At 37.8% G+C, this 14,931-nt stretch overlaps 1 protein-coding gene across 45 annotated transcripts in view; it reads right to left on the bottom strand.

Annotated features, from left to right (window-relative positions):
• Window positions 1-14,931, bottom strand: part of PTPRD (protein tyrosine phosphatase receptor type D) — a 2,063,955-nt gene that overhangs the window by 374,012 nt on the left and 1,675,012 nt on the right. For all 45 annotated transcript variants that reach the window (XM_074330405.1, XM_074330404.1, XM_074330420.1 and 42 more), the window contains one exon: window positions 13,710-13,876. In XM_074330405.1, coding sequence (XP_074186506.1) covers window positions 13,710-13,773 — 64 coding nt within the window. In that variant the 5' untranslated portion in view covers window positions 13,774-13,876. The remainder of the gene's footprint in view (window positions 1-13,709; window positions 13,877-14,931) is intronic.

Below are 14,931 nucleotides of genomic sequence, written 5' to 3'. Positions count from 1 at the left end.
TACAAGCAATTGTTTTATTACAATTATCATAATACCCTTCCTGTTTGCATCTCTCACTCCAAATCAGAACAATTAAAATGCAAAAATAATCATAAATTTTGCAGTTGCCAAATGATCTTTTTATATCTCTTTGCTGATGCAGTTTTGATTATTTCAGAAACAGGAGTTAGTTCTTCACAGTGGTTTCTGTCGCTTTACGTCAAATGATTCACACGGTGGGGCTCTCATTCTTTCCCTTGAGATTTTACTCCCTAGTCGAATAGACTTCACCATGAGTCATTTTCCTTCATACTCAGCCAAAATTTTTGTTTAATCTAATTAGTCCTATTTCTTCATACAACTGTAAACAACCTCCATCCTTAGAAGAATATAGTTATACCCTTCATACATTTTCAGAAACTTGTGCCTCATACTAGCTGCCAGGACAAACTGGCACTAGTTGGTTCTTTAAATTTTCCCATGTGAGTCAGAGATTCCAATTGCAACCAATTGCAAACCGCCCCCTTTCCATGCCCCATAAGGAGGTTTCAATTTGCTGACATCCTGGAGCACAAGTGTTATTTCTGAGCATTGCTGCTGGATCAACGGTGCATTCTTGTTCAAGTTTTATTTTGCTTCTGATTTACAAGCGCTGGGATGGTACAGAGTACATCTGTACCAGAAGTATCTATGACGTGATCAAATTCCCCATGATATTTCTGCTTTTCCCTGACTTCCTGAAACCAATATCAGGGTTCAATACCCATGATTACAAACTTGTTTCTTTTCAGACCCTGTTTACAACATTCACAGCAAAAGTAATACTTTTTCAGCACTTTTTTCTCTATATTTAAGATGATTATAGCTCCAATGTAAAGCTCACAGTGACACAAAACCTATCCCATAGCTGATAAATTATTCATTTTTTAGGAGTTTGAGATAAGTGGCACTAACAGCCAAGTACCTGAAGCACCCCCAAAAGACATACATAAAGCACAGTGACATGCCAAGGTTTTTCTGCATAAATTGTAAAGGTTAAGAGCTATTAAACATCTCTGTTTATCAAGAAATGTGCTCCTTGAACTTATTTATTCTAATCAATCTGCTCCTAATAAACATTACTAACAAAGCGAAATGCTAAAAGATGCAAATCAAACATGTCTCCTTCCCTTTACTAATCTCACCAGGTTAAAACAAAATCCTCTTGCTCATAAATATCCTCCATTTCCTACGGTTTGGTGAGAACCTGTGAATCAGGTCAAAAGCAGGGGCTGTCAAGCCATGAACCATGGACCAAATCTGGCTCACAGCATGTGTTTATAAATAAAGTTTTATTGAAACACAGTCATTCCCTTATTTATAGGTTGTTTGTGGCTGCTTTCATACTATAAGAGCAGAGTTGGATAGCTGTGACAGATACTGTATGGCCCACAAAGCCAAAAATGTTTACTGTACGGTACTTCACAAAAAACATGTCCTGACCTCTGGTCAAGAGGTACGCAAATGTGTAATGGTGTCAGACTAGAAGGACTTTAACCAATGTATATCAATGTGTTCATCTACTGAAAAAAGGCTTGCCTTTAAATGCTTGTCATCTAAAACATCACCTGTGTTACAGGTAGGTACTTCATTTTGATGAAAGTAATCGCCGTGTGTTTCTTTATTGCTGTGTTTCAATCCACCTCAAAACTTGCTTAAGGCAAAGATTTCTTTACACAGGATTCTGCCACACAGGCTTCAGCTGTGCGGTTCTTCTCATCTCACCTGAGGTCACTCACATCCCTTACAGTCATTGGGAGGAGGCTGAAGAGCCACGATGGCTTTGCTCACATCTCTCTCTGGTTGTTTAACTGGGATGGCTCCAGTATGTTAGGCAGTCCGGGAATTTCATTTTTCCATGGGGTCCCTCCAGCAGGTTGGTTGGGCATCTTTCTCTGATGACTCAAAATGCCACAGAGGGGGAGTGGAGGCTCCCAGTATCCTACGAGTCAGGCCCATGACTGGTGTAACACCACTTCTGCAGCCTTCTACTGATCAAAGCACATCAAGGGACCAACCCGCATTCAAGGGGAGGGGAATCTGACTCCACCTTGAAAGAAGCTGGGAAATATTTCGGCCATGATTTCCAGTCCACCACATCATGACTAGGAGGATGGTACATCAGGATTATGGTGATACAATCTCAAAGCAGCTGTTACTGTTGACAATTTAGAATCAAATTCACAGATAAGCGCAACAAAAAAGCCTAACGAAAAATGAAAAGTATTTTACGATAAAACACTGGTTGCAGAGAGAGAGAGAGAGAGAGAGAATGTAAAATTTCCCGAATCAATATTACTTTCTTTATTTAAAAATTGAAATGGAAAAGAAGGCTTTGTAAAAGGCATTCAATGCTTCTCTATTTCTCACACAGTACATAAAGCATGAATATGATATCATCTTTTCTCCATGACTCTGAATCCTCATTCTGACTATCTGTGAGGTCCCTGGACAACTACAGAACAGATGATGTCAGGGCCTGCTGTGGTAGTGGCATCACTTCAGCCTCTGCACACATCCTGAGTCCACGTGCCTGCTCTTTTTAACTCTTCTGCCTCCTCCCTGGACAGGAGTCAATGAGCTAAGTTCTAGGTCCTTCTCCATCCCCTATTCATCTTTTTGCTTCAGGCAGGTCATCTGCTTTGGCCCTTGGCATCTTTTGTCTGAGAAGTGGTGATAACAGAATGTATGCTGCCTACTCCTAGAATATTCAGAAACAGATTAAAGATATAAAGTGTTTACATAATTATACAAGGGAAAGTATTATCTCATTACTATGCTATGTTGTAAAATTGCATTTATTGCTAACATAAAGTAAAATAAAGTAAAAATAATATATTAACAAATTAAGTTAATATACTACCATGTTTCCCCGAAAAGAAGATCTAGACGGACCATCAGCTCTAATGCGTCTTTTGGAGCAAAAAATGCGTCTTATATAACATTATATTATATATATTAATATATTATATAATTTAATATATTATATTATTTAATATATTAAAATAAGACCCGGTCTTATATTAATTTTTGCTCCAAAAGACGCATTAGAGCTGATGGTCCGGCTAGGTGTTCTTTTTAGGGAAACGCGGTATAAACTGCATAGTTAATATAATAATAACAATGGTTAACATGCATTTAATGCTTACTCTGTGTGAAGCACAGTTCTAAGCACTTAACGTTGATTAATATTTAATCGTCAATGCAACCTTACAACTACCAAGCGATACTCCAGACAACAAAACCAAGACATGATGAAATTAGGCAATCTGTCTCTGGTTACACATATATTAAACAGAGCTATGATTTTTCTTTTCCAATTTTCATAGCTGATTTCAAGAATTTGTGAAAGGTCTATTGCATTTCTGACAAAACTTCCCCCTCCCAAGCCTCATGGACATTAGAAGGGCAGTATCTACCTGTTCCAATGTCCACCCTAACATTCTGTTCCAGAGCTTACACACCACTAGTGGTTCTCAAAAAGGGGTGATTTTGCCCTCTGGGGCATATAGCCACGTCTAAAGACATTCCTGTTGTCACAGTTGGGGACTAGGTTGCTAGTGGGTAGAAGTCAAGCATGTTGCTACACAGCCTACTCTACTCAGGGCAGCCCCTCACCACAAAGAATGATCCAGCTAAAATGTCAGTATGCCAAGCTGGGGAAACCCTGGGCTACACGGATGGCATACTCGTAGCATGGAACGATTTCACCAAGAGTGCAGCACATAAGTTATGTTACACATCTATGATATGGACATTTTGTTTGTTTGTTTGTTCTGTTTGTTGCTGCTCTCAGGTATATATGGCTTATTTCCTTAATATGAAAATCATGTCAATAGGTGATAATGCTAGGCAGCTGATTTCTGCACACATCAAGCATTGTCAAACGTTCAACGGGATAAAAACGAACCTTGACCGAATACCTGCCAGGATCTCATTTAAACCTCACAAGGACCAGTACGAGCTATGAGCACTCCCCAAAGGCCCAGAAGAAATGAGAAATTTGCTCCAGGTGAGAAGAAGGGCCAGAGTTTAAGCCGAATCTGATTGATAACAACACGTATGATTTTACAGAAAACACATTTAAGTTATGATTTATTAATCCTTATTTTACTTATTACCTTACATCCCCATTGGGCTTAAAATTATGTCTAAATATGTTAAATCGCATAAGCAATAAAGTGTTTTTTTCCCCCCAAATGGAAGAGGTTTACCAGGAAATATTTTAATGTTTTCATCTATATAGGGGATAGAGCCTAGGAGTCACGTAGGAATCCTATTATTATAATCTTGCCCAAATGGAAGAAAAGAGAGAAAAGACCTATTAAAGTTCCCTTCTTTCCTGCAAGTCGATGTTGGCCGACAGAGTTTGATTATAGCCCGCTTTTCATATGTACCCTCCTTACTCCTCTGCAGCTACAGATATTGATGATGGAAAATAGACTTAATTACACATTTCTAATGTAAAACTATCATTTGTTAAGAGAAAAACAAACCTGTCCAAAACTAAAAAGTTAAAAGCAAACACTTGTGCTTTGGGTAACCAAAAGTCTATATTGACAAAAGTCTATATTGGACAAAGGAAATTTCAATTAAGCTGTTTAGACAATGGCTTTGTAACTTGATCAAGAGCGTGTACCAATACTTAAAGCACTATTTGTGAAATAAATATTTATTTTGTTCCAGGAGAGGACAGTGGCAGCCAACTCAAGTTTCACAGGTAGATATGTGAAGAATGCACTTTGTCCCTACATACTTGCAAACTCCTTACAAAGCCTACAGGGTCACATGACCTAGCCAGTCCCTGCCTCTCCCACCTCTTTCTTCTCACTTGCTATGTTCCAGTCTCCGGGGCCTTATTTTGTCCCTTGAGCACAGTAGGCTCCTTCTTGCCTTAAACCCTTTGCAAAACACTGCTCTGTCTCCCACTGTGCTCTGAACTCCCACTTTTTCATGACTGGTCCCCTCTGATTCAGCTTAAGTGCTATATCTCACTCAGCAATACCTCCCTTGATATACAATAAAGGTGTGCCCTGTACCCTCCTCTAACACCCTCCCTTACTCTCATAGCTATTTTATTATCTTTGCAGCATTTAAAACTATCCACAAACGTACTATTTATTTACCTTTGTGTATAATTCTGTCTTGCTGCATCTCTCCTCCCTTATCTCCCACCCCCAATCCTGCTCCAACTGGAATGTAAATTTTGTGATAATAGGAATCGGGATCTGGCTTGTTTGGGGCACAGACGAGGTCGTCTTTACTTGAAATGTTACCCTTAAATTAAATGTTGTGACTTACTTTTAAAGGAAATATATAGATATTAGAGGGAGTTATTTTGTATCAACCTGAAATCACCATAGCTTAAACCTATGAATGACATTTTTAGTGATAAACAAACAGCGATTAATTTTTCTCTCACTTCTTTACAAGCATCTTAAACATTGATTTAACAATAACAGCAAACAACTAAGAAAGAAAAGAAAAGCTACGGGATTGTATTTAATTTTATAGATCTGTTATGCTTTTTGTACTTTTACCTGAAAAGCAATGTATTTTGTACTTTTTTTAAACTAAAGATGCTAAGTACTGAGTATATTTTAATGTCACATTTAATAACTGCAGTATAAAATGACTGTCACAATACCATGTTGTGATTTTGCAAAACCCATCAGAAATTGTAGAGTGAATTTAAAACTTCTGTCAGAGATCAAAACTTGAAATACCTTATATAGTAAGGTATTGAACTTCACTCATAATTTTAAGCTGATTCTGGATTGTACATTTTCTTTACAGATATTAATATGAATTTAAGTTTCAAAAAAACTACCTGGACTCAACAACCAAAAAGTAAAATTGTAGAAATGAGCAGTGATATAATTTTGGAAAAAAAACATAACGCCATGTCAAAAAAGAAAAAGAAAAATACTAGTAAGATATTGAATAAGTATTAGGTCCCATTTGGCTTAGTTTCCTCTTTCATTCTAAATTACAGTAATCTGTTGGTGCCTCAAGTTTTAGGGGAATATAGCTTCCAAAAAGTCAACTAAAATTATTTTTTAAGTGTCAAGTCAGTCTGGCCTCCCTAACCTCCCCCACTGTAGTCCCCTGTTCCCCAACTTCTGCATAACTTCCAACTAGCCTCTTACCTAATCTCAAGGGCACAGTTGGCTGGCTGAGGCTCCAAGGCATTTCTCTACCCTGAAGCCACGTAGATGTTTTAAAATGCAAATCTCTTCCTGGCACTCCTGCAGCTGTCCTTAGAATAAAAAGCAAGGTTTTGAATAAGTTCTATGAAGTCTTATATTAGCAGGTCTTTAAGTACTTGGCTGGCCTTATTTGAATTCTCTCTCCTCCTCACCTTCTGAGATCCAGTCACTTCCCAGGACTCTTTCTGTCCCCAGAATACACTGGGTTCTCCCTGTCGTGGGGTATCTGAGCAGGCTTTCTTAGACTCACTCAAACAGCTCTTTCAGTTGTAGTTAACTTCTATTCATCCATCTAGCTCAAAACATACAAAAGATAACTAGCTCAAAAATCATTTCCTGTGAGTTATGCATGTGATCAAATTTAATAGAATTACATACATCTTTTTTTTAAAAAAATGAGTTGAAAGCTTCCCTCTTAGCGCAGCAAACAGCTTGTCAGTCTCGCAAAAAAAAACAAAAAAAAAACCTGAGTTGGTGTAAAAACTTGTCAAAATTTGTAGTTTAGTTAATAGTATAGTTGATTTTCCGATTTTGATAATATACTGTAGTCATGTAACATATTATTATTTGGGAATATTGGTTGAAGGGTACATGGGAAATTCCTATAAAAGATTTTTGTTGTTGTTTTTGTTTTTTTTTTTACTTCTTTTAAGTCCAAAATTATTTCAAAACTTAAAAAAAAATCATTTCTTTAGCAAAGCTTTTTATTACCCTTCTGAAGAGATGAGACACTTAGCTCCCTATTTTCTTCCTTCATAACACTTAGCACAGTTAGAAAGTATAAAATGCTGAGATGAATGTCACATATTTGTCCACCCCACTCACGTGTAAGCCCTTCAGGGGCAGGGAGCTTATCTCTCTATCTCATCATTGTGTCCCCACTAGGTAACTCAATGCTTGGCACAAAAGTTGTGTTCAATAAACATTTATTAAAAGGACTATTAAATACATGAACAAGCCAATCAGTCAATGTCCTTTGGAGGCATAAATATAATAAAGATACATATTTACATTTTTAAAAGATACTGCTCAAATTATGAAGTTAATAGGATGATAAATGTCAATGGAGATCTCAACATGGATGCCTCTAATTTGGAAATGATGCAAGCTAATGAGAAAAAAGCATAATACAAACTAACACTTAGCGAATATTTAATCCTGTTATTCAAAATGCTTTGCAAGCAGTTCTTTATTTAATTCTTATGCTAACCATATCAAGTGTGTGCTATTTTCAATCTTCATTTTATAGATGAGGCACATACAAATTTTTCACTTGCCCATGGTCAGAATAACTATTCAGCAGAGGAAGGATGTGAACACTTGTACTCCAGCTCCCTAGTCTATATTCTTAAGCACCACTTCCTGACTAGAGATAAAGTCTGAAAACACATCTTGAGGGAGTTCTGAAAAGTGGGTTATGAATTCTGAAGACAGATTATAAACTGATATTGGACCACACTTCTTTAAATCTTTATGTGTGAGTCATTTTGCACAAAGCTTTTCATCCAGCAAGCATGCATGCACACACACATACATGCATGCATGCAAACACACACACACATACACACTTGGCTTGGTAAATGAATAAATGAAACTAAAGCAAATTGAGGAAAAGAGGAAAGACAAAATTGTAGGTGAGGAAATTGATTTCCACACAATCACTTTTCTCTTTGATGCTTCATTTTAGGATGGATGCTGGTGGGAGTTTTCCTGAATTAAATGAAGCCAGACAGTATGTGCAGGGGTATGCGGGCTCCCAAACAAATGAAGGTTATTTGGAATAAGTCCAGTAAATAGTAGTTAACTGAGGACAATTAAAGAAACTAAGTGTGTGAAGGGGAAAAAAATGAGGAAATCATAGAACAGATTCATCAGTTACAACCAGGCTATTAGCAATAATAAGAAGTAATTCACAAATAATTTAGATATTGTTTCATCCTTTGAGCTTAGGGCCTCGCCACAAACAGAGATCAGAGATAACAAATATGTTATATGTTGGATTTCAAAAAAAAAGGAAACCCCTCTATACTCAAAATGCTTTGAAGTGTACACATTTGTTGATTTTGAGACATATTCCTAACCTTACAAGGTAGATACAGCTCTGCTGGGAGCAATTAATTCAGAAAGCCTCAGCAAACGCCGTGATGGGGCTAAAGGATCAGTAAAATAGCTGGAATATTTTCCTCCCTGCAGACAGCTGGATGCTGCTAATTTAGCTACTTCAAAGTGTGGAGAGAAGGGAGAAGCAAGGTTTTTATTTTGCCACACCTCTGTAAATTCAGAAAAAAGGAAAACAAGGAAGGCATTGGGGTAAGCCTGGTAAATGAACTGGCTTTCTCCCTGCTTTCCTCAATGTGCATGTCTAGTCCAAGTGGCTTGAAGAAACCAACACACTTTCCTTTCAGGTTGCATATACCAAAGGGAATCTAACCCAAGAGCTGGGTTAAGCAGCATTTTACCTTTTCTCTTTTAAATAGTTTTATTGAGATATAATTCACATACCATGTAGTTCATCCATTTAAAGTGTACAATTCAATGGTGTTTAGTGTGTTTACACTCAATTAGCACCATCACCCCGATCTAATTTTAGAATATTTTCATCACTCCAAAGAATTTATCTTTTAAAGGAAGATTTAAATGGTTTGTGATATAAATAAATACCCAATCACTCATAATCTAAAATAAAACAAAACGATATTTTTAATGAGGTATGACTGTTCTCAGTGTGAAATGTACTTGTCTGTTAAGAGGTGTGCATTTTGATAACCTAAGAAAGACATCATGTCCAATTCCTAACTTCGTTTTAAAAGGTCTAACTACTTCACTTAGGCAATCAGTCAGAAGGAATCATTTGCCCTGCCCTTTAATCCAATCATTTTTCTTCCTTCCTTCCTTTTTTCCTTCTCCCCTCCCTCCTCCCTCCCTCCTCCCTCCTCCCTCCCTCCCTCCCTCCTCCCTCCCTCCCTCCTCCCTCCTCCCTCCTCCCTCCCCTCCTCCCTCCCTCCCTCCCTCCTCCCTTCCAGAATAATTTCTGGCCATATCAAAAGCCACTCACTCTCTTCCTTACCATGTTTACCTCCCTCTCTAGCTCTTTGGACCACTGACCCATAAAGTACGGACTATATTTGCTGACAGTAAATATCTATAGTTCCACCCTCTGAGCAGCTTAAGAAAATGCATTACAAGAAGCAGAACAAAAACATGAGAACACTTTCCATTATGCATCAGACCAAGCCAAATTACTTTTAAATTGGTAAGTCTAAGAGAGGAGATTTTTAAAAAGCTTAATTAAAGCAGATGAGCTTCATATTTTTCCCTCTTAATCTTCAGCTTAATTTCTGGAACAAGAGTTCATAAGAAGCTTCTATGTATAGGAGTTTATAGAGAAGCAAGGTGAGGACTTAACATGCTGCAAGAAAACTCGGTTTATCCATCACCTAAATTTTGATCTGTAGGTCAAATGAAAGAATTTTAGCACAGTACAAGTGCTGAGTAAAATGTTAGCTGGATGTTTCTGAATAATGATATAATAATAGATAATATTTACTAAACACCTACCAACCAGTGTTTTACATGAACTCATTTAATCCTGACAAAACCCAACGTCCTATACTACACCATCATCATCATAACCAAGTCACCATCATTCGCATTTTAAAGAAAGGGAAACTGAGTCAAAGAGCATGATGGGTCATGTTCCAGATTATAAAATGACAGCAAGAATATAAAAACAGGCTCTGGCTTCAGAGTTCACTTTCTAAACTGTTACCCTATACTGTCCATCAGCGAATACATAAGGGGAAAATGGTTATCTTCCAACGTAGATATCATTCTATTATCTAATGCTAAAGAAATAAGGAAGTTCCCTGGATACAGTGACGTAATACCTCAGGGGGGAGAAAGCAACTGCTTTCATATTGGACAGAAACATAGTGAGTACGTAGGGACTAATGGAAGGTTCCTTAACAATAAGGAAGGAAAAGAAGGGAGTGTTCACCATCTGAGATTTTAAAAATGCCAAAGGCAACAGAAAATGGATGAACTAAAACATTCAAAGAATTAAACCATCAAGAGTTATGTTTCTAATGAAGATCCAGTAAACATTCAGCTCCAATTATAGTGGCCAAAGTGTAAACTCAGGTCTAGAATGTAACAGTAAGTGGTAAGAGATTTCATTAAAGTAAAACCAGTTTGATGAAAAAAGGTGCTAACAGCAGGTTTTTAGCTTGCATCTAGTTGGGGGAAAAAGAAAGAAAAGAAAAAAGACTGGTAAATAACAAATTAAAGTTCCATGTGAAATAAAATTACCAGAATTGGTTATAAAAACTCAGCCTAAAGAAAAGTAGTCACCCCAGGATTACACTAATATTATATAATCTAAAATCATCTTGAATTTGCACGCATGTTATCCTTGAATTAACCTCAGTCAGGCTACTACCTAAACCAGAATTGACCTCAATCGGGGCCACTACCTAAAGTAGAAAACTGGTTAGCCTGGCATGAGGAGGGGCTACTCCCAGTGCTGAAACAGAAGGTCACACTTAACTCTTTCCCGAGACTACAACTGTACCATGTGTGTATATATTCAAGAAACAACAAGCAAAATCATGTTGAGCATTCAAGACATAGGAATGAAAAGAAATAAGGTCCACGCACACACCTAGAATTAATAGTGAGGATCTGCAGGGCATTTTAAATTGTCAATGGCAAAAACTCTAATTTTCTGCTAACGGGATATTATCACAATTTTTCAACCTGTGTTTGAACAAAGGCTCATAAAGCTCTCCTACGTAATGCAACATCACACCTAACACTGTGCTATGGTGTTCCACATCGCAGATTATAATCCTGATGCCTTGGCCCTTTGGCGTTAATCAGTTCGAAAGGGAGTGAGTTGAACACATTAAATTAACACTGTAAACTAGAGCGGCTTCTTGCCATTCCCTACCCCCTTGTAGTCCTCTTCTTCAAAACAGAACAAAATATAATTATTTCAGAATTCTCAAATGTCTCTGACAAGCTACTGTTAAATTTTGAAGCATAACTCCCAATTGCTTGTGAAAATATAAAATGCATTTAGTTAAAAGGAAAAACAAATATGGGTAAATGTGCTAATGAAAGTATAGGGACACAAACCAGTGACACAGGTAATGGAAGCATGAGAAATATTATTTTTACATGACGGTGAAGAAATCAAATTTTTTCTTCAGTGCTACCTGTATCGTGATGTTTTTCAGTGTTTTAAGAGAAGGTAATGGCACAATTTAATGGGTTACAATCTAGATTGTATTTGATCAGTTGTTCTTTAAACATTTTTTAGTGACTAAAATTATATTTCCAACTCTATCATTTGCTTTCATGTACCCTGAATATCATCCAATAGTTTACAAAGAGATGTTCTTTCTTCTTTTAAAATGTACTTTTTTAAAAAATGGCTATTTTCCCCCTTTCACCAGGAATGTTCATGTTACACATTATTCAACAATGCCAAATTAGTCTGTTAAAGGGAAAATATACTAAATCATAGCTGAGTAGACAAGGGCAGCACAAACAAAATTCATTTGCAAAGAAAACTGTCCCCACTATTTAACTGCAATGGGAAGGGGGAGAGAGAGAACGGATTCTTTTTCAGGTTACATCTTGAGGTTGAAAGCTGATATCACATGAATATATAACATAACACATATCTTAATTTAACTAAAAATTGCTAATGCAATTTTGTTATTTGTCTTTGTTATTTCTTTTGTGAGACGCAACTGTATATAGGAACTGTGATGAAAGAGAAAGAGAGGGAGAGTCAGAAGGGGAGAAGCAGGAGAAGACGAAGTAGGTGAGGGTTGTCTACAGTCTAGATTGTATTTGAAAACATAATTTTAAAAGTATTTATTCCTAAACTCTTGACATGTATCTGCCACTTCCCCCCAACAAATTAAGCAAAAGAATAGCTGGTCAGTATAACAACATTTTTACTTATCTGGAAGGATAACTTCATGGATATATGATAATTATATCTAGTAACTTTTAAGAAAATCTCTAATTGCAATCTGATATTAAAATGGGTTACCAGGGTCTTCATATGCTTCTGCCAAAAATTAACAATTGTAAAACAACTTACTTCTTCACTCTAGCCAAAACAGAAAAATAAAGCCATATGCCTGATTTATTTAATAAACTAAATTTAGATTTCAATATTAAAATAGATTTTGACATAAAGGGCTTTAAAATAACAAGAGCATCTTTCTGGGTCTTTTCCCAGTTAATTATTTGCTGGCATTGTAACAAGAAATTCCTTGGCTTCACCCTACACCACACTCCCAAGTGCTAATTAGGAGACTATATACATTATTAACCAGAGAACATTGTGCTTAAAGCATGCATGTTCCATATGTATCCTATTATTACCATTATTCCTTTCAGAACTGGAAAGCTAAATAGAGCTCCTATTTAAACAAAGAAATTGGCTGCTATTGAGGAAATTCTTGTCAAAATGCAATTAATAGGTAAGGGCCAACATGACACAGGATCCCTGTCTTCGAAACATTCTTAACACGAATTAAACTTAATCTCACTGAAATAGTGGAGGAAAAGTTAATGACTGCAGATGTTATGCATTGTAATAGTACCAGGGGACTCCCAACGAGAATGGCCAACTCTCATATGAGCTAAACCACTACCGAGGAACCAGATATGCCGTGAGTACAAGCTGGAGACATGCCTTTTTCCAGGACTAGTTTCCAAAAGGCCACAGGACAGATGGGAAAAGAAACATATGCACACAAGGTAGGCCTAATAATTCCCTAATTATGAAGGAGATATGATCTTCTCATTAATTGTCAAGCGAAATGACCACAACTTCAGTGTCATAAGCTGAGTGCAAGAATCCTCCAAACTTTGGTGTCTGTACTCCACAGAATTCTCCTCACACTTCCATACCCTTCATCCAGCCACAAAGTTGTCAGTTCTGCTTGATTTGTTTGAATACCGTACTGGACGACAGCTGTCGGAAACAGTACGTTAGAACAGCTGCTATGACAGCTACAAGGGGTTTGGAAGTTTAATTGGGCTCAGTGTGACATTGTGTGTTTTTCTAAACATAGAAATATCCACAAAACTAAGAAATTTCTAATGAGTCTGAACAACATTTACTTATTGGCAACACCAACTGGTTTACCCCCATTTCAGTTATAGCCTTGGTCTCATAATATCTTTGCCACCCAACTGGTAAGATTATCAAAAAAGAAAAAAAGGACAAAATATAGGAGCAGTTAGATGCACAAAAAATGGGGGCATTAAGAGAGAGGAAACAGTAAGGAAGTCATGTCAATGATCCCTTTCAAAGGCTGGCTAGTAGCCAAGGAGGATCCCAGTGTCTCAGGATTTACTTCCAAAGGCGACCTATTCAGAGGCCCTGAGCCTGGTGCCAACTGCAAACAAAACCACTCATTGTGGCCACAGCCCCTAGGGCAGGGGAGAATGGCTTACTCTCGGCGTCCGCACGGAGGAAGAAAGCGAGGAGCAGCAGCAGCGGCCTGGCTACGCGCACCATCCTGCGGCCTGGCAGCAGTTCGCACTCGCAGCTTGGAATCACTGCCTCTGACGCCGCAGCGAGTGTGTCCGATAGGAAATTTCAGCTGGAACACTTTCAGAGCCTGTGAGGGGAGAGAGAGCAAAGAAAAAAAAGAAAACAGAAAGCTTAGATTTCTCTCTCTTTTCCCCTGGTTCCATCACAACCACCACTGAGAGACACGACCCATTACAAATGCACAATAAATTGTAACTGATGCCCTTGTTGTGGGAAACAACCTGGTTTGTAAAATGGGGCAGCCCTAGCCTATCCTGTTCCCGTTTTCAGGCCATTCTAAAGCCAACCACCTTGGATTACACTCTCTGCTATGCCGTCTTTGGGCCAACCCTCTATGAGAAGAAACTGTCACTTCATAGGAAACATTAAGTGAATCCATTAGTGGAAGAAAGCACACCAATGCTATAAGAAAAAAAAAAATTAAGAGACGCTCTACCGTGCACGATAAACGTCTATTACTGACAGAATAATGGCAGCTGCTTTCTTGGCACCAGGTGAAATGGCAGGGCTAATTCAATTTCTTCAGCCAAATACCTAGTAGAGGTTATATATTTTTTTCACACTAGCACATTTGGCTTCTTCCCTGAAGACACATCAACGTCCAAGTGTAGTTTGACTTCAGTAAGTCAAAACAGTAGTTAGCATGAGCCACTTAGATTTAACAGGATTTTTATATGCCTCCTGAGCAAGGCCTTAGTTTTCTCACTCTTCTATGTAAAATCAATAAGCCACAAACTATTTTAGAGAGCCTACTGCGTGCAACGTATCAGAGAAGCCACTTAGCACAATGTGTCGGGAGATATAAAAGTGAGTCCGATTCCTTCCTCTGTGACTTTCTAGTTTAGTAGTGAATATAAGACAGATACATCAGATGACTAGTACAAGTTAATAAGTGATTAGTGCCAGGAGGGAAAAATGAAACGATGCCATAAAAGATAGGATCAGGGATGGCATCACAGAAAAAGCAGTGTCTCAAACTGGGCCTTGGAATACAGGCAGGATTTTACCAAGAAGAGGGAAAGGCATTTCAAGAGTTGTATGCCAAGACAGGGCAGTGGGACATTGCTAGGTCTGCCTGGAGCAGGCTGTCCCCAAATGTCGATATGCCATCCAAACCACTTG

Source organism: Rhinolophus sinicus, linkage group LG04 (genome assembly GCF_036562045.2).
Source record: "Rhinolophus sinicus isolate RSC01 linkage group LG04, ASM3656204v1, whole genome shotgun sequence".
NCBI classification, from domain to species: Eukaryota; Metazoa; Chordata; class Mammalia; order Chiroptera; family Rhinolophidae; genus Rhinolophus; species Rhinolophus sinicus.
This window is presented reverse-complemented; position numbering and strand designations above follow the sequence as displayed.